Genomic DNA, 20,130 nt, shown 5'->3' on the forward strand with positions numbered 1-20,130 from the left:
CCTACTCAGATCTGGTAACCCTTGCTGCAGGACTTGTGGTCCACTTTCCTTTCTCTGAGAATTTCGGTATTGGCCACCAGACCTGTCCTATGTTTTGTCTTATTTTGAGATGGTCTCTGTAATCTAGGCTGGCCCAGAACTCTGTAGACCAAGCTGGCCTGGAATTTGTGGCACTCTTCCTGTTTCAGTCTCCCAAGTGCTAGGACTACATGTGTGGGTCTCCATGCTTGGATCCAGGCCTCTCCTTATCTGGGTTTGAGGCAAGAAGGGAAGAATATCACTATCAACTATGTTTTCCATGCTGTGGGACAGATCATAAAAAAAGATGCTCCAGTGCCCTCTGGGAGTTGTAGTCCCAGTATAGAAGACTAGCCACTTCCTGCATCTCCTTATCTGGACACCAAAGTTTCCAGTCAGCCAGAGGGCATCCTGTGGGAAACCCGGGGTCTATAAAGACCTGAAAGAAGGCTAGAGCAGGTTACCGGGCTTCGGTTCAGGTCCCTACGTGCTGGGAAGGTTCTATGAAGGGCTGCCACCCTGTGACGTCATGGTGGGATGGGCGGGGCCTGCTTTGTTGCAGTCCAATTAAACTTAAGAGTTGGATTTCTGGGCGGTGTCCTAGGAAATATTTCTAAGAGAATTGGGGTCCCACACGTGGGATGTGGCCTATGTGTGTGAAGAGGGGACGACCAGTGACTCTTGGAGTCAATAGAAAAACTCTAAATTCCTCTCCCCAGTCTTCCAAGAAAAACCTTACTCTTAGTTGTGAGAAACTATTTTAAAAAGTCCTCAGAGCCCGGACTGAGCTGGGCGAAGCATTAGCGCTTGAGGGCGTGGAGCTGGAGAGCGGCTTTTAAAGGGTTTTGTTTAAAGGTACTGGGGTGCCTGAGAAGAGTCTGTCCTGAAAGTTAGGGGTCTGAGCCTTGAGGAAGAGTAGACAGTTACCGCAGAGACAGGAGGATGACTTTGGAGGCATGCTGAAGTTTTTGAAGGTTTAAGTATCAGTTTTAAGTATTTGGGGTTTAAAATTTTTTATTCTGAACACCTTTTTAGTTTGGTAATATCCAAGTTGGTTACTTATTAGATAAATTGTTTACTTATATATTTAATTAATTAATTTGGACATAGTCTCAAGTAGGCCATGGTGGTCTTGACTTAGCCTTCCATGTGCTGCTACCTGGCCTTTTTTTGATGGTTTCCCTGGTTTGACTATTGCATGTCTAGTTTGCAGTGTCTCAAGTTTTCCAGGCTAGAAAGTCTAAATGTTGATCTATTCTTAGGTTCAGAGTTAAGAAAACATATGAGTTTGGGGTAGCTGGGGAATGAGCCCATGGGCTGGAAGTTTGAATGGGGTGAGGATGGAGATGGTTCTGAGTTTGGATCTGGCTTAATGGTTTTCAGGGATGCAACGGGAACCCTAAAATTTGAGACTTGGGAGTCTGAGTTCACAACTCTGGGTCTTTGATTAATGATATTTCCTTTTACTCGGGAATATCCCAAAGACCCTCAGATTGAGCTTTGGAATCCGCTAAGACTGCTTTTGGCTTCTCTTTAGCGCCCTTCCCCCTGCCCTCGGTTTGGGCTGAAAGGAGCCTCTGGCGGTGCTGGCAAGCTGTGTGTTCTGGCCTCCATGGGGCTGCATTTTACACTCTTGCTGGCAGCTCTTGCCAACTGCCTGTGTCCAGCGAGGCCCTGCATCGTATGCGACCCATTTGTGGTGGCTGCGCTAAAGACTATGGAGCAGAATTACCTGCCTGACCACCTGGATCCCAAGCACCATCTAAACTTTTTGAAGAGGGTACAGCTGGAAGTGAAGAGCTTCTCGGAACTGCCTATAAATAAAGATACCTTTTTGGGGGTCGTGGGTAAGGAGGGCAGGCCAAGATGCAGACCTTGGGAGCCTGGAAGAGGAAGGGCTGGGGCCAGAAGTCCTAGTCTAGGTGTGACAGGGACTGTAGGTAGAATGAAAAAGTGGCTGGGTGTAGTGGTCCATGCCTTTATTCCCAGTACTTGGGAGGCAGAGGCAGGTAGATCTCTGAGTTCCATGTTAGTCTGGTCTACAGAGTGAGTTCCAGGACAGACAGAGATACATAGTATCTATCTATCTATCTATCTATCTATCTATCTATCTATCTATCTATCTATCTATCTATCTATCAATCATCACGAAGTCTTTCTTCGTAGCTCACAAGTAGAGGGCCTAGCAAGTTTGTGTGATAAAACTACAACTCCCAGAAGGCAAAGAATTGTTACAGCTTTAACCAGGTCTCTCTTTGTCTGATGGCTTCATGGGTTTTTGTAGTTTCTATGAGGTAGCAAGCCAATGAGGTAGAAAAGCTGGAGTCCGGAGTCTAGGGTTCTACATCTGCTCTCCACACACAGATCAGGACACACTGGAACAAGCATCCTGGAGTTTTCTGAAGGATCTGAAACGTATCACAGACAGTGATGTAAAAGGTAAATGTACCCAAGGATATGGGCAGATCCTCAGAGAAATCATGGCTAGTGATACTTCAAGCAGATGTTAAGATTCGTGTCTCTGCTTGAGTGACATTCTGGCTCTGCCACTTCTTGGCCAGGTGACCTTGAGCCTAGGGCCTGGCGACTTCCTCAGTCTCAATATGGAGGTCATGTCCATCTTCCTTTCTCACTGGCCATGAGGACTGAGTGAAGTAACACGTGTGCATTTTATAGCCCAACAGCAAGCCCTGTGTTCAGTGCTTATTGTTCTCCCATGAAGGGCTAGAATATGAAATGCCAGCCATTGGATGGGGCACGCCTACACTCCCAGGTACTCAGGAGACTGAAGCAGGAGAACTGCATAAACCTAGAGAGTTCCAGAACAGCTCGGGCAACATAGTGACATCCTTTCTAAGCAAATAAGAAAGAGAGGTGGAGCTGGTTGTGGTGAAATACACCTTTAATCCCAGCACTGGGGAGGCAGAGGCTGTCAGATCTCTGAGTTTGAGACCAGCCTGGCCTACACAGAAAGTTCTAGGCCAGCCAGGACTACATGGAGAGACTCAGAGAGGAGAGAGAAAAAAAATTAGGGGTTGGGATGTTGGGTATGGTGGTGCATGGAGGCAGAAGGATCAGGTGTTCAAGGCCACCCTCAGCTACACAGTGAGTCTGAGACCACTTGTAGTCGCACCTATAGTATAGGGAATGCTAAACCACACCCACACCTGAGTTTGGGGGCCATCTTTTCTGGCTCTGCTTCCTCCTAGGAGAGCTCTTTGTAAAGGAAATACTTTGGATGCTTAGTCTGCAAAGGGATATCTTTGCCACCCTTGCTGCACGTTTCCAAAAGGAAGGTAAGGGAAGATGGCAGTGCAGGATACACCCACCACCACCACTGACTTCCTTAACTCCACCTCCACTCTTGCCCTCAAGCACACCTCCCCCAGGTTCTTCCCTACCTGCCCCAAAGCTCCTACATCTCAGACCTCTCTGTTTAGCATCCACTCCCCTCTTTGGGGCTTGGTAGCAAAACCTGTCATTCCAGAACTTGGGAGGCTGAGACAGGAGGATTGCAAGTTTGAGGCCACCTTGGGCTTAATGCTGAGATGCTGAGATAGAAGGCCTTTCTGTGACTTACCCCTGTAAGTAAGTAGAGGACTCGATGGTGGAGGCCGGAAGTCAAATGCTCCGGGTCATCCTCATCGACACAGCAAGTTTGAGACTAGCCTGGGCTACTTGAGACCCCTTCTAAAAACAAAAATAAATCTGATTTTCTTTCTCTTTCCCTTCTTCCTTTCTCCCTTCGGAGGCAGTTTTTTGTCCCAACAAATGCGGTGAGTTCAATATACATAACCTGTTCCTGTTGCCCCATGAGCCTCCCTCTAACCCGTCCGTGGACCTCCAGCACTCTCTCCAACTTGGATTTCTTAGGTTGTGTGCAGTGTTGTAGTTGCACCCCTTCAGTGGGACACTAACAATCTAGATACTGCAGACCGATGCCCAGCCCTTGACCTTCCCAAATTCTCCATTTAGCCCCACCTCTTAGTGAGAGAATACAACTTTAACCTTCGCCCTTCAGGCATCATGTCACAGACTCTGATCTGGTGTCAACTGTGCGAGAAGCAGATATACTTTTGTCGGAAATCCAAGGATTGTGGAGGTGAGTATGCCACCCATCGTGAGAGCCCAGTGTGAGAGGGGGTGGGACCTAGAAAAGAGGCAGCTGCAGCAAGGCTCCCCTAGAAGTAACTGCAGCTCTCTCCTTTTGCACAGAGCGCCAGATAGAGGTGCATAGCTTGGAAGACCTGGTCCTGGACTGTCAGCTCAGTTGGCATCATGCTTCTGAGGGACTTACGGATTACAGTTTTTACAGGGTGGGGACATCCAACTCCTGTGACCCTTGACCCTAAGTCTGTTAGACCTGTATGAGCCCCTGGGTCTCCTGCCCTGAACCAGGCCCTCATGGTCTGTTAGAGGATCTACGGATCCCCAGAGAGGTCCCATGCCCTAACCAGGGACTCGCTGCTCTCAGACAGGGTCCCGTGGACAGTAGCCAGTCTATGATACCTCCTGTCAGGATTAGGGAGCCCAGCAGTCCTGATTCCTGCTTCCCCTGCACTGAGATCCCATGACCTTCTCACCCTGTACCCCCCCAGTTCCCAAATTCCCCAGGCCTCTGTGACCCCTTGAGCTTGGGTCTAGGTTTGGGAGAACAGTTCTGAGACCTTGATGTCCAAGGGGAAAGAACCTTACCTGACCAAGACGATGGTGGGTCCAGAGGATGCTGGCAACTACCGCTGTGAGCTGGACACCGTCCATGGGGAACCTGCCACCATTATCTACTATCATGTCACAGGTTAGTCTGCGGTGTTGGAAAAGTGGCATTTAGGATAGGAGGAGCTCTGGAGGTGTGGCCCCATTCATAGGACCTGATTGACTTTGGGCATGACCTTGTTATTGGGTTTATGGCTTTGGTTATAACCAGGGTCTGTGCCGAGGGGTGTGGCTTCCCTTAGAAGGTTGTGTTTTCTGGTCTTGGAGGTATGGCTTCCTGCCTAACTGGGTTGCCTTAGGCCTCAGTTGGACTTACTGGGGTGCACCCACCCTCTAGAGAGGGCTAGAGTTTTGGGATAGGCTTGCTGTTACTGGCTGCTGCCAGGACTGCTGTTTGGCTCTCCTCTGTCAGTACTGCCCCCAAGGCCTGCAGAGGAAAAACCACCACCGAACGTCGTAACCCAGGAGGAGCAAGAGACTCCCCCTGTTCAGGTGACTGCACCAACAGGGGAGCCGCCGGAGTCGGGGCCGGAACTGCCGCCGCCAGAGCTGCCGCCACCGCTACCGCCGCCGCTGTCGGAGCCGGAGCCGGAGCTCATACCTATAATCCCCCAGCGTCCAGAGAAAAAACTGAAAAACCGCCTCTTAATACTGTTGACCCTTGGCCTCGTAGTTCTTGTGGCCAGCATCGTTGTCTCGTGAGCTGTTCACTTGGAAACTTGAAGGGAGGGTGGGCCTTAGATAAAGTGGACTTGGATGGAGGGAAGAGGTGTGGATGCAGTGGAGGAAAGGCATGGACAACGGGATGGGCTTTGAAAGGACTGTGGCTTGATAGAGGAGTTGGGGCCCTGGGTAAGAGCAGGACTTGAAGATAGAGACTTGATGGAGGGTGAAGGGCTTGACGGAGGGGAGGGGCTTGATGGAGGGGAGGGGCTTGATGGAGGCGTGTAGTCTTGGCTAGGGAGAGATTTAATAGGAGAGTGCAGACAAGGGCTGGATGCACTTGGATGGACGGACGGACGGACGGATGGATGAATGGATGGACGGATGGATGGATGGATGGGGCTTTCATGAAAAGGCAGGGCCTTGTTGAAGGAAGTGATTTGGAGTGGACCAGGCTTAGGCGGAGGGAGGGGCTTCCTACAATCCAGTGCTGGCACAGGACAGGAAGCTACTGGACACCTTCCTGTGGGGCTCACTTAGGAGGCCAAGGCTTATATAAACTGCTAAGTTAGGCTTGTGGGGGTTAGAGAGGTGTGTATTTCACTCAACTCATGACCTAATGTGGTTCTGTGCACCTATGTCCTGCCCCAGGGTACTTCACTTTAAAAAAATCAGAGCTAAATGGATGAACTCAAGTGGGGCCACCAAACCCTCCACGGCAGAATCGAAGATAGAGCCTGAGAAGTCCCTACAGACGGGATCGAGGAAGCACTCTCAGGCAGAGACTGACTCTGGGGATAGGGATGAGGAAGCAGAAAACGAATAAAGATTTGACCTGTTGTTTCAGTATTTGACTTACTCTTGGGAACTGGTCCTGACTTCTGACTCCAAGACGTGCCTCCCCTCCCCCGCCCTCATCTGAGGGGGTTGTAGTTGGAACATGGGACCTCCCTTTGCAGGTGGCCCAGAATCAAGGCACAGGCCAGAGCCAGCCCTGCCTCATCTCCTCCCCCAGGCCTGGTCTCCTCACAGGACGCCCCCTCCCCGCTCTTCCTGCCGGGTTTCCTCTTGCCTTTTCCTGTCCCCCACCCAGTGCTGGGAGCTTGGGCAGAGGAAAACACTTTACAGAGGGATTGGGACTTAACGGAGGCCAACGGCACCAGGGCCTCCGGGTGCTACAGGACCCGAAGCAGGGTAAGAGCCCCAGCAATGACCCACCCATCCTGGGACCTAGGAGTTCATTGCTTTACCTCTCTAACTCCCTGGAACCAGAACTGATTCTCTCTTCTGTAGCTCTCCACCCCACCCCACCCCGCTGTGGCCTTAGGACTTGGGGCCTTACCCTCTTCCCTTAGGGCCATGCTATCTGGTGAACGAAAGGAGGGCGGAAGCCCCCGCTTTGGGAAGCTCCATCTCCCAGTGGGCCTGTGGATCAATTCCCCAAGGAAACAGCTGGCCAAACTGGGGCGGCGCTGGCCCAGCGCTGCCTCTGTCAAGTAAGTGGCCACCTCTATGGTATGCCTGCCATCTGTCCCTGTTTATCATTGAGTCATGCCAGGGACCCTACAGAAGTGGGCAATGGTTCCTGTCCTAAATAGACAAGAGAGCTGGGGGTGGGGTGGAGGCAGTGGAATACGGTGACATGGAGGCACAGGGAGAGAAGTGGGCCCACCGGATGGGCACTGGGATGGAACATAGTAGGCATCTCCTCTCTTTTCACCTTATTTCTTACCAAGGGTCATATCTTTATTATATTACTTATCTCTCTTACCTCCGTTCTTCCCACCTCAACACCACCATCTTGATTTTCTGCCCCCACCCCTGTCTGTGTCCCTCTCTTTGGTTCTTTGTCTCTGACTCTTGAGTTTCTGCCCCTCCCCCTTTCTCGGTTTCTCCGTGTCTTCGGCCCCTCTCTTGGGGTCACTTGCTCTCTGGGTGTCTCTCTGTGTCTCTGTCTCTGATTCTCTCTTCTGTGTCCTTTCTGCCCACTTTCTCCTCCTCAGGTCCTCGTCCTCCGACACGGGGAGCCGTAGCAGCGAACCCCTGCCGCCGCCGCCGCCGCCGCACGTGGAGCTGCGGCGCGTAGGTGCGGTGAAGGCGGCGGGGGGCGCATCGGGCAGCCGAGCCAAGCGCATCTCGCAGCTGTTTCGGGGCTCGGGGGCCGGCGGCGCCGGGGGTCCGGGCACGCCTGGGGGCGCGCAGCGCTGGGCCAGCGAGAAGAAGCTGCCTGAACTGGCGGCGGGTGTAGCTCCGGAGCCCCCGCTGCCCACGCGTGCCGCGGTGCCCCCGGGAGTGCTCAAGATCTTCGCTGCCGGGCTGGCGTCGGGCGCCAACTACAAGAGCGTGCTGGCTACGGAGCGATCCACCGCGCGGGAGCTGGTGGCGGAGGCGCTGGAGCGCTACGGGCTGACGGGCGGTCGCGGAGCGGGCGACAGCGGCTGCGTGGACGCCTACGCGCTTTGCGACGCTCTGGGTCGGCCCGCGGCCGGCGTGGGCGGCAGCGAGTGGCGCGCGGAGCACCTGAGGGTGCTGGCCGACGCGGAGCGCCCCCTGCTGGTGCAGGACCTGTGGCGCGCGCGGCCCGGCTGGGCGCGGCGCTTTGAGCTACGCGGCCGCGAGGAGGCCCGACGGCTGGAGCAGGAGGCCTTCGGTGCTGCGGATGCAGACGGTCAGCCGGGGAAGAGCACAGAGACTTGAGGCGGGATTTAGCGGGCAGTAGGATGACTGGGCCCTTGGGGTGCTGGGGGCGTGGCTTACAGGGAGAGGGCGGGGCCTGCATGATAAAAGGCTGGGACCTGGGTGCGAGATGCTGGGAGGAGGGTTCTGGGACTTGCTGGTGGCCGGACGAATAGAGTGGGAAGATTCTGGACTGGATGTGCTGGAGTGGGGTGTAACCGGAGGGAAGGCGGAGCCAGCAGGACAAAACTGGTGGTGCTACTCTGGTTCCGAATTTATAGGCATGGTTAAGAGGCTAATCCTACATGATATATCTTTTATTACTTTACCTTTGGGGTATAGCTTATTTTATTTTAACCAAGGCAGGGTTCTGCCCTGTAGCCCAGGATGCCCTTGAACGCTTGATTTTTCAGCCCGAACCTCCCAAGTGTAATTATAGGTGCACCACCACGCCTAGCTCAGTCTTTCAGTTTGAATCCCAACGAAGTTCTAGGTGAAGGTTCAGTGGAACAACGTATATAAAGGGCATAGCACATGCTTAATAAAGAATAGGAGGGCTAGAGGGTTGGTCGAGTGGTTAAGAGCACTGGTTTGCTCTTTCAGAGGACCCTGGTTCAATTCCCAGTACCCACATGGTGGTTCACAACTGTCCTTAACTCCACTTCAATGGGATCTGACATCTTCCCATAGGCATACATGCTGACTAAACACCAATAACCACTAAAAAGACTGACAATTATTGTCATCTCTTCTCTCTCAAGGGAAAAAAAAAAAGGCCTTTTCTAAGCACACATTTCGACCCACACGTTTTTGGTTTCTGGTGTCCATGGACACCATGAAGTTCACCTCTTAGTGGAAAAACACATTTATTATTAAGCTTATTTCAATAGGGAGCCTTCTGTGTGTCTATGAACTGCTAGAAACTTTGTTAGGGAGAAATAATTGTGTCCATCTCCCCAATGACAGTTCTCACTGTTAATGCCTAAACCAGTCACTGACACCCAGAGGTTGCTTTCTAAATGCATGTTTAAAGAATGAATTTCGCCGGGCAGTGGTGGCGCACGCCTATAATCCCAGCACTTGGGAGGCAGAGGCAGGCGGATTTCTGAGTTCGAGGCCAGCCTGGTCTACAGAGTGAGTTCCAGGACAGCTAGGGCTACACAGAGAAACCCTGTCTCGAAAAAAAAAAAAAAAAAAAAAAAGAATGAATTTCTAAGCTGATAACTCCAAGTTGGAGTTGGAGTCAGGCAAAACCGATGTTCAGAGTTAATAGTCTGTGTTCTTCATCTCCCCACAGGCACGAATGCCCCATCTTGGCGGACCCAGAAGAATAGGTCTCGGGCAGCATCTGGCGGGGCAGCTCTGGCCAGTCCTGGTCCAGGATCAGGATCAGGGACCCCCACTGGGTCCGGGGGCAAGGAGCGATCTGAAAATTTGTCCCTGCGTCGAAGCGTGTCGGAGCTGAGTCTACAGGGGCGGAGGCGAAGGCAGCAGGAACGCAGGCAGCAGGCACTTAGCATGGCCCCAGGGGCAGCTGATGCTCAGATGGTACCAACAGACCCTGGAGACTTCGATCAGCTGACTCAATGCCTGATTCAGGCACCCAGCAACCGTCCCTACTTCCTTCTGCTCCAGGGCTACCAGGATGCTCAGGTTAGCACTGTCTCCCCTACTGACAGAGCCTTACCAGAAGAAACTACAACACAAAGAATGCCTTGGGTTGAGGCCCTCTTCAGTATAATAGCAGTTCCCACAGGGTCCCCAAGTAGAAAACAGCATGCTGGGAGGGCAGACACAAAGATCCCATTGGAGGGGGATAGTGAATGTTCCCTTCCATTCAGAGTTGGAAGAAAACATGGTCTTGGTCAAAGGCCAGTCCATTGTCAAAAGGACATCCCTAGCAAACATCCGTTTCTTGAAGGAAAGTCTGTGTCCTAGGTCAGGGAAATCTTTGTTTGGTACCTAGATCCTTGTTCTTGATGGGAGAAATAGACGAATCCATTTATAAAGGTGGAAACTACCTGACCTCTTGCTTATGGAGGTAGGGAGGCACTGAAAATGTATGCATTTTTATGTTTGTAGTTTTGAAGATTGAACCCAGGCTCTTGTACCGGCTAAGCAGGTGCTTTATCCCTGAGCAGATCTCCTAACCCTCACTGGAGGGGTCTGGACAGGCAGTGGACTTCTGAACCATTCTTGCAGCCTTTTTACGTAGAGACAGGAGCTCCAGGTGGATCCTCCTGCATCAGCCTCCTGAGTAGCTGGCACCACATACCTGCACCATCAGGCCATGTTTCTATGTATTACATATTCGAGTGTCATGAGAATGTGAGCAGTAGGTTTATGTCAGGAAGGGGGTCAGATGGTGCATCTATTTTTAAAGATGGAGGTGAGTCCACTTTAGACCAGCGTCTTCTGCAATTTATCTTTCCATTCAGTGGATCAAATAGGGCATGTAAGAAGGGCCCCACTTTGAAGTGTCTATAAACATTTTTAAAAGAGCCATGGAGGTCTCTGGATAACTATTTGGGATGAGGATATTGAGAGCTTCTATTAATTGACAGCGGAGAATCTTTGAACTCCATTTTGAGTCATGAATGAGTCCATTATAGACATGTTTTCTTTCTTTCTTTTTTAAAAAATGTTTTTTTATCTATACAAGCATTTGTAATTTGTTATAGTGTCTCCTTTGTGAAGTTTGGATTTGATTTTGGTTTATTTATTTATTTTAAGATTTTATTATACACACACACACATATATATATATATGCATATATGCATATATATATATATGATGAGTACACTCATCATATCATATCAAGTAGCTGTCTTCAGACACACCAGAAGAGGGCATCAGATCCAATTACAGATAGTTGTGAGCCACCATGTGGTTGTTGGGAATTGAACTTAGGACTTCTGGAAGAGCAGTCAGTGCTCTTAACCTCTGAGCCATCTCTCCAGCCCGACATGTTTTCTTGAGAGCAAGTCCACCACTGAGTGGAAAGAAATGAAAGTCTACAACAGGAGAGGAGGGCTCTTCTTGTAAGTGCGCCTTTATTAGGTGGAGATAATGGAGTCCCCTTGGTTCGTGGGGTGCCTCCATAAAGACGTCCATTCATTACTTACTTGTGATGATTCCAAGACTGTTACAGGAAAATACACTGGAGAATTCACAAGTGGCGCTCCGGGTGGGAAATGAGGACATGTTCCTTGGAAAGGTCTGCTCTCTGAGGGTGGTGGTACAAACCATTGTAGGAAGTCGATAGGATGTCTGTGGAAGCCCCTGTCCACGGGGCTGGGTGGGACAGGAGAGTCCGCTAAAGGAACCGCACGGTTCACTCACAAGAGTGGAGAAGGCGATTTCCTGGAGAACATTGCTTGGAAATCTCCACTTTTTCGAGCCACTAGAGGTCATGCAGATGATCTTATTTTAAAGGGTGGAGCCAGGGCTAGAGAGCTGCTTCTACAGGTAAAACACCCACTGCGAAGACTAGAGACCCGAGTTGTATCCTCAGATCCCACGTGGTGGAAGAAGACCGATTCACAAGTTATTCCTTGACCTCTACATGAATGCCATGGTGCTGCTACCTCCTTCCCCATAAACTGGGTTTCCCACCAAAAGGAAGGCACCACAACGTATTTTTTGGAAGAGGGTATTCATGGGCAAAGGATGTTCAAAGAATCCTTTGAGAGTCCAGGAGAAATCCTGGAGGTTATTATCATTTAGAGGCGATGTGGGGTGAAAGAGTATAGTGTGGGCGAAGGATGCTGTTTGGACACATCCACAGCAGCAGCTTCTGCTTTGCTCTAGGACTTCGTGGTGTATGTGATGACACGAGAGCAGCACGTGTTCGGCCGGGGTGGGCCCTCGTCGTCCCGCGGCGGATCCCCGGCACCCTATGTGGACACCTTCCTCAACGCCCCAGACATCCTGCCTCGACATTGCACGGTGCGCGCGGGCCCTGAGCCCCCGGCCATGGTGCGTCCATCCCGAGGCGCCCCGGTCACACACAATGGCTGTCTTTTGCTGCGCGAGGCAGAGCTGCACCCCGGAGACCTGCTAGGCCTGGGAGAGCATTTCCTGTTCATGTACAAGGACCCCCGCGCTGGGGGCTCTGGGCCCGCTCGGCCACCCTGGCTGCCTGCGCGCCCCGGGGCCGCGCCACCCGGACCTGGCTGGGCCTTTTCTTGTCGCCTGTGTGGCCGTGGCCTGCAGGAGCGTGGCGAGGCGCTGGCCGCCTACCTAGACGGCCGTGAGCCAGTGCTGCGGTTCAGACCACGAGAGGAAGAGGCGTTGTTGGGCGAGATCGTGCGCGCTGCAGCCTCGGGCGCAGGGGATCTGCCCCCGCTCGGGCCCGCCACTCTGCTGGCGCTGTGTGTGCAGCATTCGGCGAGGGAGCTGGAGCTGGGCCACCTGCCTCGCTTGCTGGGCCGCCTGGCCCGGCTCATCAAAGAGGCCGTTTGGGTGAGCGCCCCCTTGTCCCACAAGTCTTCCGGTTTCCCCCTCTCTTTTCCATCAACAGCCACCCACCTGCGTCATTTCTGTCATATTCCTGCCCTCCCCTATAAGTCTTCCACTGTATCTCTTCTACCTGTACTAGCTAGTTCCCTGTTAAAGCGCAGGCAAGAGGAAACTACTTTCCCCATGATGCTTTGAGATGGGCTGAGCTAAAAACACACATAGGGTCCTGGAAACGGTGGATCCATCCAATGTGCTTCCAAAAGTAACTACTTTTAGATTTTTAGATTTGTTTCGTAGTACTTGGGATGGAACCCAGATCTCTTAGTATGCCAGGCAGGTGCTCTACTGGTGAGACACCTCCCCAGTCCCTCCCTGATGGATTCCGGGCAGGGGCTCTAGTGCTGAGCTGAGCCTTATCCCTGACCTGTCACTGAGGATTCTAGACAGGCACTGCATTGTTGAGCCACATCCCAGCCCTCTTTTTAGTTTTTATTTTGAGGAAAGGTTTCACTAAGTTGCCCAGGCTGACCTTGAATTTGAGATCTTCCTGCCTCTGCCTTTGGAGCTGTGGAATCCTGGAGGAAACCACCCTGGAATGTGGGAGGGAGGAGGTGCCATTGGATGAGAAGCTAGGAGAGGTCCTTGTGGGGATTGATTTGGCCAGCCCTCTGGGCATGGAACTTGGAACAGCAAAATCAACAAGAAACCCTGGAGGATCCGTCAGTGGGACTACCGCTGTAGAAATGCTTGGAAGGAATAATCCAGAATGAGGGGGGACACTCTCTTTGAGTGAGGTCCTAGATGGGTCAGAGACTTTCTTGGTAGTAAGAAGAAACTCCATTTGAGCAGAAGGGAATGAAGTAAACAGATTATTTGTGACTGCAGGCTTAGAATAGGGGAAGCATGCCTGTTGGTACAGACCTGTCATCTCACCCACAAAAGAGGCTGAGGCAAGAGGATTACAAGCTCAAGGCCTGGCTGAGTTACAGAGAAAGTTTAAGACCTGTGCCTGGGCAACTTAGTTACACACTGTCTCAAAAGAAGGAGTTAAAAGGCACTGGGTGGTGGTGTCCCATTGCCTTTAATCCCAGCACTCAGGAGGCAAAGGCAGGTGGATCTCTGGGAGTTCAAGACCAGCCTGCTCTACAGAGTGAATTTCAGGACAGCCAGGGCTTCACAGAGAAGCCATGTTTCAAAACAAACAAACAAACAAACCAACCAACCACCACCAACAACAAAAATCAATCAAACAAAAAAACCTCAAAAACAAAAAGTTAAATGCCCTGAAGCTGGATGGGTATGGCACATTTTTGTAATTCCAGCACTTGGAGGGGGCAAAGCTAGGAGGCTTGCACTAAACTGGGAGCCAGTCAATGCTAATGGAAGTGGGATGTACGTGTGTGGGAAGATGACTCAAGGGGGTAACGTGCTTGTCTTGGAAGCCTGAGGTCCACAGAACCCATGTAAAAGCTGGGCAGACATGGGGACCACCTGTCATCCCAGTATCCGGGGAGTCTCTACAGCACTCCCTGGAGCCAACTGGCTAGCTAGACTAGCTGCAATTAACAGGTTCCAAATTCAGGGACAGCCCCTACCTCAATAAAGCGGAGCGTCACCAAGGAAGACACCAACATCAACTTCAGGCCTCCACATACCCACACATATGCTAACACGGAGCCAGCTCTGCAACATGCATGCACACACAGAGACACATGTGTGAGCATACGCATGCTTGTGCTCAAGAAAGGTCCATTTAGGCAAACTAATTGGCACAGTCTCGATCCCCTCAATCCAGCCCCTTACATTGATTCTTATCTTACTGTTCTACAGGAGAAAATTAAAGAAATTGGAGACCGCCAGCCCGAGAAGTAAGAGAAAGCTGGGGTGCACAGACCTGGAGTCGCAGGGCTGGGTCTAGAACTCAGCTCTCCCATGGTGCCTTAGTGCAAGTTCTGTGACTCTCTGGGTGGGGGAAAACTCAGACCTTGGAGTTTGGTCTTTGCATTGAGAGTCCCTCCTCTTCTTCCCTTAGCCACCCAGAGGGAGTCCCTGAGGCACCTCTGACCCCGGAGGCTGTGTCTGTGGAGCTTCGACCACTCATACTGTGGATGGCCAACACCACAGAGCTGTTGAGCTTTGTTCAGGAGAAAGTGCTAGAGATGGAGAAAGAGGCTGACCAGGAGGGTGAGCTGAGGCTCCGGCCCACTCTGTCCGGTTGTCATACCCTGAACCTGGAAACCTAGGCTCCAGCAGTCAGCTTGATTCCTCTCTTACCCCCAGGCTTGTCCTCAGACCCCCAGCTCTGCAATGACTTGGAATTGTGTGATGAGGCCTTGGCCCTCCTGGATGAGGTCATCATGTGTACTTTCCAGCAGTCTGTCTACTACCTCACCAAGGTGGGCCCCGCTGTTGCTTCACTTTCCATTTAACTGACATTGTGTTGCTCTGAGGTCACTTCCTTCTTAACCCAAGAGTTCTCTCTCCTTGGAGTCACTTCCCCATTTCCCCCTAGCACCTTGCTCTTGTCATGCCACTTCCTGTTTGGGCTGACATCACTTCCTTTCTAGTTCATTTCCTGTGTCATTTGCTATCCTTATATCTTGTCCAACTGAGTTGGTCTCCTCTGTATCAGTGTCCTTTTGTTTTAAAGCTTACACTCGTGAAGTTTACTGTTAAGTTGTGTATGTGTTTGCTGACATCACTTCCTGCATCTGACTTCATTTCCCTTTTCTGAGCCTTGGTCCTTTTTTTGCTGAAGTATTCTTGTGGGGTTTGATTTCCCCTCTACCACCTCTGACCTTGCTATTGCTGATTAGGTTTTGGTTATGGTATACTGGATTCTCTTATCTGTAAAATAAGAGGGACTCTCCCCAAATATACAATCTGTATGTTCTGGGAGTGGCCTTGACTGTGAAACCCTTTCCTCTGAGGGTTTACTTCTCGTATGTTCTTGACAAGTGCACTCTTACGTCTTTTCTCTGCTATTGCCTTCATTTCCTGTCCTTGGCGTGCTCGCACTTCCTTGGCTGGCTGCCACCCAACTCATACTTCTGGACTCTCCATTCTTTTAATTTCCTTTGGAAATTCTGCTCAAACGTTTCCTTAACTGAAGAAGGCCCCCTTTTGTGTGTGTGTGTGTGTGTGTGTGTGTGTGTCCAGTGTTCTGTTTTACATGCACTGTTTCTCTGTGAGAACTACAAATTACATAATGCATAAGAGATGCTCTTAAAATACCTAAGATACTTCCCAAAAAACATTTCTCAGGACAGATTCTTCCAGGGAGTCTAATACCTGCTAGAAACCTGTCTACGAAATAGGGATTTGATAACGGAGTACCCTGGGAATGGTGAAGCTAGAATGGACTACAATTCCCAGAAGCCCTTCATGGAATTCCCTGTTGTCTTCATTGACTGTCACTGATGTGTTTATAAAAAGATAAAGAGATAAAGAGAGTATGTTCTGTGGGTGTGTGGAGAGGTATGGGGGAAGGGGATGTATCAGTGGGCCCATGCTGAGGCATCTCTTCCCCCGAAGGACCAGCCACACACCAGTATAGTATAGAATAGAGTCTATTCAGGGCATGGGGAGGGGAGCAAGGATGGTAGTAGAGACAGAAAAAGAGAGAGAGAAAGAAGAAGAAGAAGAAGAAGAAGAAGAAGAAGAAGAAGAAGAAGAAGAAGAAGAAGAAGAAGAAGAAGAAGAAGAGGAGGAGGAGGAAGAGGAGGAAGAGGAGGAGGAGGAGGAGGAGGAGGAGGAGGAGGAGGAGGAAGAGGAGGAGGAGGAAGGGGAGGAGAGGCCAGCCAGGGACAGGGAGAAGCAAGAGGGCAAGAGAGAAGCAAGAAATCAAGACAGAGAGGAGGGAGCAAGCAGCCCCTTTTATAGTGGGTCAGGCCTACCTGGCTGTTGCCAGGTAACTGTGGGGGTGGAGTTTAGACAGAATGCTAAGTCACTCTCAAATTGTTGCCTCTGTTTCCTCCCTAGACACTTTATTCAACACTGCCAGCTCTACTAGACAGTAACCCTTTCACCGCTGGGGCAGAGCTGCCAGGGCCTGGTGCAGAGCTGGAGGCCATGCCACCTGGGCTCAGGCCTACCCTGGGTGTGTTCCAGGCAGCTCTAGAATTGACCAGTCAGTGTGAGCTGCATCCTGACCTCGTGTCCCAGACTTTTGGTTATTTGTTCTTCTTCTCCAATGCATCTCTTCTCAACTCACTGATGGAACGAGGTGAGGGTTGTGCTGGGACCATCCAGGAACTCCCCAGACCTAATCCAGGCAGACATAACCCAGGCTCAGGCTTCAGCTTTGGGTAGCTTTACCTGGGAAGTAGACTCACTCATTGCCTGTCATTTCTTCCTACACAGGTCAAGGCCGACCTTTCTATCAATGGTCTCGAGCCGTCCAAATCAGAACCAACTTGGATCTTGTTTTGGATTGGCTGCAAGGGGCTGGGCTGGGTGACATTGCCACTGAGTTCTTCAGGAAACTCTCCATTGCTGTGAACCTGCTATGTGTGCCTCGCACCTCCCTGCTCAAGGTGACTCGTGGTCAGCTTTATATGACTTTGACTGTCGAATCTTTAGCTCAGCTCCACCATCCTCTGTATTCAGCCTCTCTGTGACCCCAAGTCATCTCCTGCCCGAGAGACGACTTACACACCATGATGGACCACTCACAGCTATAGGAGTCAGTGTCAGGAATGACTGAACATGCATGTCTGACTGCTTCTGAACGCTAGTGGAACTTGCTAGAAATAGTTTTCTATGCTCCATTTCTTAGACATGTTGAGTCAGAAATTCTGGTTTGAGACAGAGGACAATGATGATTAAGTATGTGTTGAGTATAAGCTGCATGCTGGGAACCGTAATAATAATGTCAACAAACACACATTCAAAGTGGATTGAAAACTAAATCAGGCAGACCACATAATCTTACTTTTTTTTTTTTTTTTTTTTTTTTTTTTTTTTTTTTTGAGATCTTGCTATGTAGCTCTGGTTAAGCTGGAATTCACTTGAGCTCACAAATGATTCACTCCCCCTGTCTTCTGAGTTGCTGGGATAGAAGGTGGTCACAATCACTGGGGCTTTACTTTTTTTTTTCTTTAAGATTTATTTTTATGTGTATGAGTGTTTGCCTGCATGTATATATGTGCACCATGTCCATGAAGTGCCGGAAGTGGAAGGTAGGTCTCCTGGAACTGGACTTACAGACCATGTAGGTGCTGGGAACTGAATCAGTTCTCAGCTGGGTCCTCTGCAAGAGCAGCAATGGTTCTTATGTGCAGAGCCTTCATTCTAGACCCTTAACTTCACTGGTTTCTGTCTTATTACAGTACTGGGGATTGAACCCAGGGAGTTGCACGTGCCAGGCAAACACTGCCGCCAGCCTGCATCTCCAGACCTCTTTTTACTTTTTAATCTTGAGATAGAGTTTCACCATGGTTCCCAACCTGGCCTTGTACTTTGAATCCTCTTGGAAGGAGGTGTCACAACCTCCTAAGAAACTGAGATGGCTAGCCTGCCCTACGGGGCCCAGCTGTGACCATAGACCATAGACCATCTAACTTTGGGGCTTCCCCTAGGCTTCATGGAGCAGCTTACGGACTGATTACCCCACCCTGACTCCTGCTCAGCTCCACCATCTCCTCAGCCACTACCAGTTGGGTCCTGGCCGTGGACCACCACCAGCCTGGGACCCACCACCTGCAGAGCGAGATGCTGTGGACACAGGTGTGCAAAAATGGGTTAACAAACATTGAGATGTCTTCTTTACTTGGGACTTAAGAGTCCCTGTTCCCAGCCCTCCTCTGTTTCTCACCCGGAATTCTGGATGAGAATATGGATCCTTTCATTTCCCAGGATCCACACGCCCTCTCCACAGGTTTTAAAGACTGGCTGCAATTGTAACAGTCGTAGGGCTAACTTACTTTGGGGTCCCCTTCAATAAGCTAAGAAGAGTTCAAACATTTATTTTTTATTTTTGTTTGTCTTTTACTTAGACTTAATCCCCTGGCCTTTTCTCTCCACAGCTCTAACCCCAACCCAATTAACATAGGAATAGGTTTCTCCATCCTCAGAAATCTCCCAATATTTCCCAGCCCATCCTCAAGGTTCCAGGGGACCTGAGACCTTATTTTTCTGGTAATGGTCCTTTTTTTCCTAGTCTTTTTGGGTTCTCGAGATGGGTTTCTCTGTGTAACCCTGGCTGTCCTATAACTCACTCTGTAGATCAGCCTGGCCTCGAATTCAAAGAGATCCGCCTGCCTCTACCTCCAGAGTGCTGGAATTATGTGTCACCTCCTTGGCCTTTACCCCCTAGTTTTAACTAACATTCCCGGCAATCTTTGGAACAGAGAGAAGTCTGTTCCAAAGGGATTTGTAGGGTTTTGTTTTTTTTTCTTACTTAAGGCGATAGGCCACCTCACACTCATGCTGAGTATTTAACTCGATTTTCCTCGTACTCACAGGGGATATCTTTGAAAGTTTTTCCTCGCATCCTCCTCTTATCCTGCCCCTGGGCAGCTCACGCCTTCGCCTCACGGGCCCTGTAACAGATGATGCATTGCACCGAGAACTACGCAGGCTCCGTCGCCTCCTCTGGGATCTTGAACAGCAGGAGCTGCCAGCCAATCATCGCCATGGACCCCCAGTGGCTGCGACGCCCTGAAAACCAATGACAAAGGAACGCGCGCAGCTTGAAACTGCATGGGTTCTTAAGGGAGCACGCCTGGGCGTAGAGCATTTTGGGAGTTGTAGTTTTCCCTGCATAGGCCGCTGAGAGTTTTGAGTTGTTGGGTTGGTAGATGATGGGACAATGGGAAGATGGGCTTGGTATGTGAATGCCAAGAAGTAATAAAAGTATCCGTGGTATTTCGCTTGTCAAGACTTGGGACCTTAGTAAAGATTGTTTTCTTAAGGTGTCAGGGAGTGTGCATGGAACGTTGGGCGTCTGCCAAGTTTGGGGAGATATTTCTAGCCATGGCCTCAGCTTGCCCTCTAGTACGAAATGTGACCCTGAAGTACTGAGTACTGCTACACAACTCGGAACACAGCCTGGACCGTGTTCTTCTGAGTATCAAACCCCATGTACTACCAGTGGGAACAGGTCACCATCTCCCTCCTACCCACAAAGTCTGAACTCTAGCCTTCTCCCCCAGTCCTTCCGATGGTGTCTGTCTACTGTGCACACCGCTGAGTTCCAACACCCAACACCTCTTACACCCAGAAACCCTCGGGTACAAGTTCTGTTCCATCAGTTCCAAAAATGCAAACCTCAGCTCTCCTCCCCCCATACCAGAGGCCTAAGCCTCAATCCCCCTCCTTCAGACCTAGAGTCCTGATTTCTGCCCCCTTCCTTTCTTAGAACTAAGGGTCTGGGCCTCATGTTTGAACTTTCCCCTCCTCTGAACTTGACTCCTGCTGCTGTGTCAGGAAAAAAGAACCAACAGGTGGCACCTGCTGGCAGGGTCTGAACACGACCACCTGCCGCTGTTGCTCACCCGGGTCCCTCTCTCTGCACCTGCTCCTGTCTGTCACCAGTGACCGCTCCACCCAATCCACAGCTCAGGACGCGGGGGGAGGAGATAGTAAGGGAACCC

At 50.7% G+C, this 20,130-nt stretch overlaps 2 protein-coding genes and 1 long non-coding RNA gene across 6 annotated transcripts; 2 read left to right on the forward strand and 1 right to left on the reverse strand.

The window, feature by feature from the left end:
- The first annotated feature begins 8 nt into the window (after positions 1–8).
- Izumo1 (izumo sperm-oocyte fusion 1) lies at positions 9–6,345 on the forward strand. 4 transcript variants are annotated; one of them, XM_076934140.1, is made up of 10 exons: positions 9–992; positions 1,556–1,865; positions 2,383–2,457; positions 3,228–3,314; positions 3,774–3,794; positions 4,040–4,120; positions 4,234–4,334; positions 4,663–4,816; positions 5,147–5,432; positions 6,049–6,345. In XM_076934140.1, the coding sequence occupies exons 1-10, from the start codon at positions 975–977 to the stop codon at positions 6,221–6,223; spliced, it is 1,308 nt and encodes a 435-aa protein (XP_076790255.1). In that variant the 5' UTR covers positions 9–974; the 3' UTR covers positions 6,224–6,345. The 4 variants fall into 4 exon arrangements, with proteins under 4 accessions (XP_076790255.1, XP_034340962.1, XP_076790264.1 ...); XM_034485071.2 differs by having other exon boundaries at positions 9–873; XM_076934149.1 differs by having other exon boundaries at positions 9–873; positions 5,243–5,432.
- LOC143442343 (uncharacterized) lies at positions 2,340–4,795 on the reverse strand. Its single transcript, XR_013110445.1, has 3 exons — positions 4,714–4,795; positions 3,599–3,708; positions 2,340–2,426 (listed from the first exon to the last, which is right to left on the reverse strand). It is a non-coding gene; the product is annotated as an uncharacterized LOC143442343 (long non-coding RNA).
- Positions 6,346–6,492: 147 nt separating the features above from the next.
- Positions 6,493–19,402, forward strand: Rasip1 (Ras interacting protein 1). Its single transcript, XM_034509515.2, has 12 exons — positions 6,493–6,591; positions 6,753–6,893; positions 7,401–8,065; positions 9,371–9,726; positions 11,885–12,538; positions 14,366–14,403; positions 14,568–14,719; positions 14,816–14,931; positions 16,517–16,760; positions 16,898–17,070; positions 18,115–18,262; positions 19,000–19,402. The coding sequence occupies exons 2-12, from the start codon at positions 6,757–6,759 to the stop codon at positions 19,197–19,199; spliced, it is 2,883 nt and encodes a 960-aa protein (XP_034365406.1). The 5' UTR covers positions 6,493–6,591; positions 6,753–6,756; the 3' UTR covers positions 19,200–19,402.
- Positions 19,403–20,130: the final 728 nt, after the last annotated feature.

This window comes from Arvicanthis niloticus, chromosome 1 (genome assembly GCF_011762505.2).
Source record: "Arvicanthis niloticus isolate mArvNil1 chromosome 1, mArvNil1.pat.X, whole genome shotgun sequence".
NCBI classification, from domain to species: Eukaryota; Metazoa; Chordata; class Mammalia; order Rodentia; family Muridae; genus Arvicanthis; species Arvicanthis niloticus.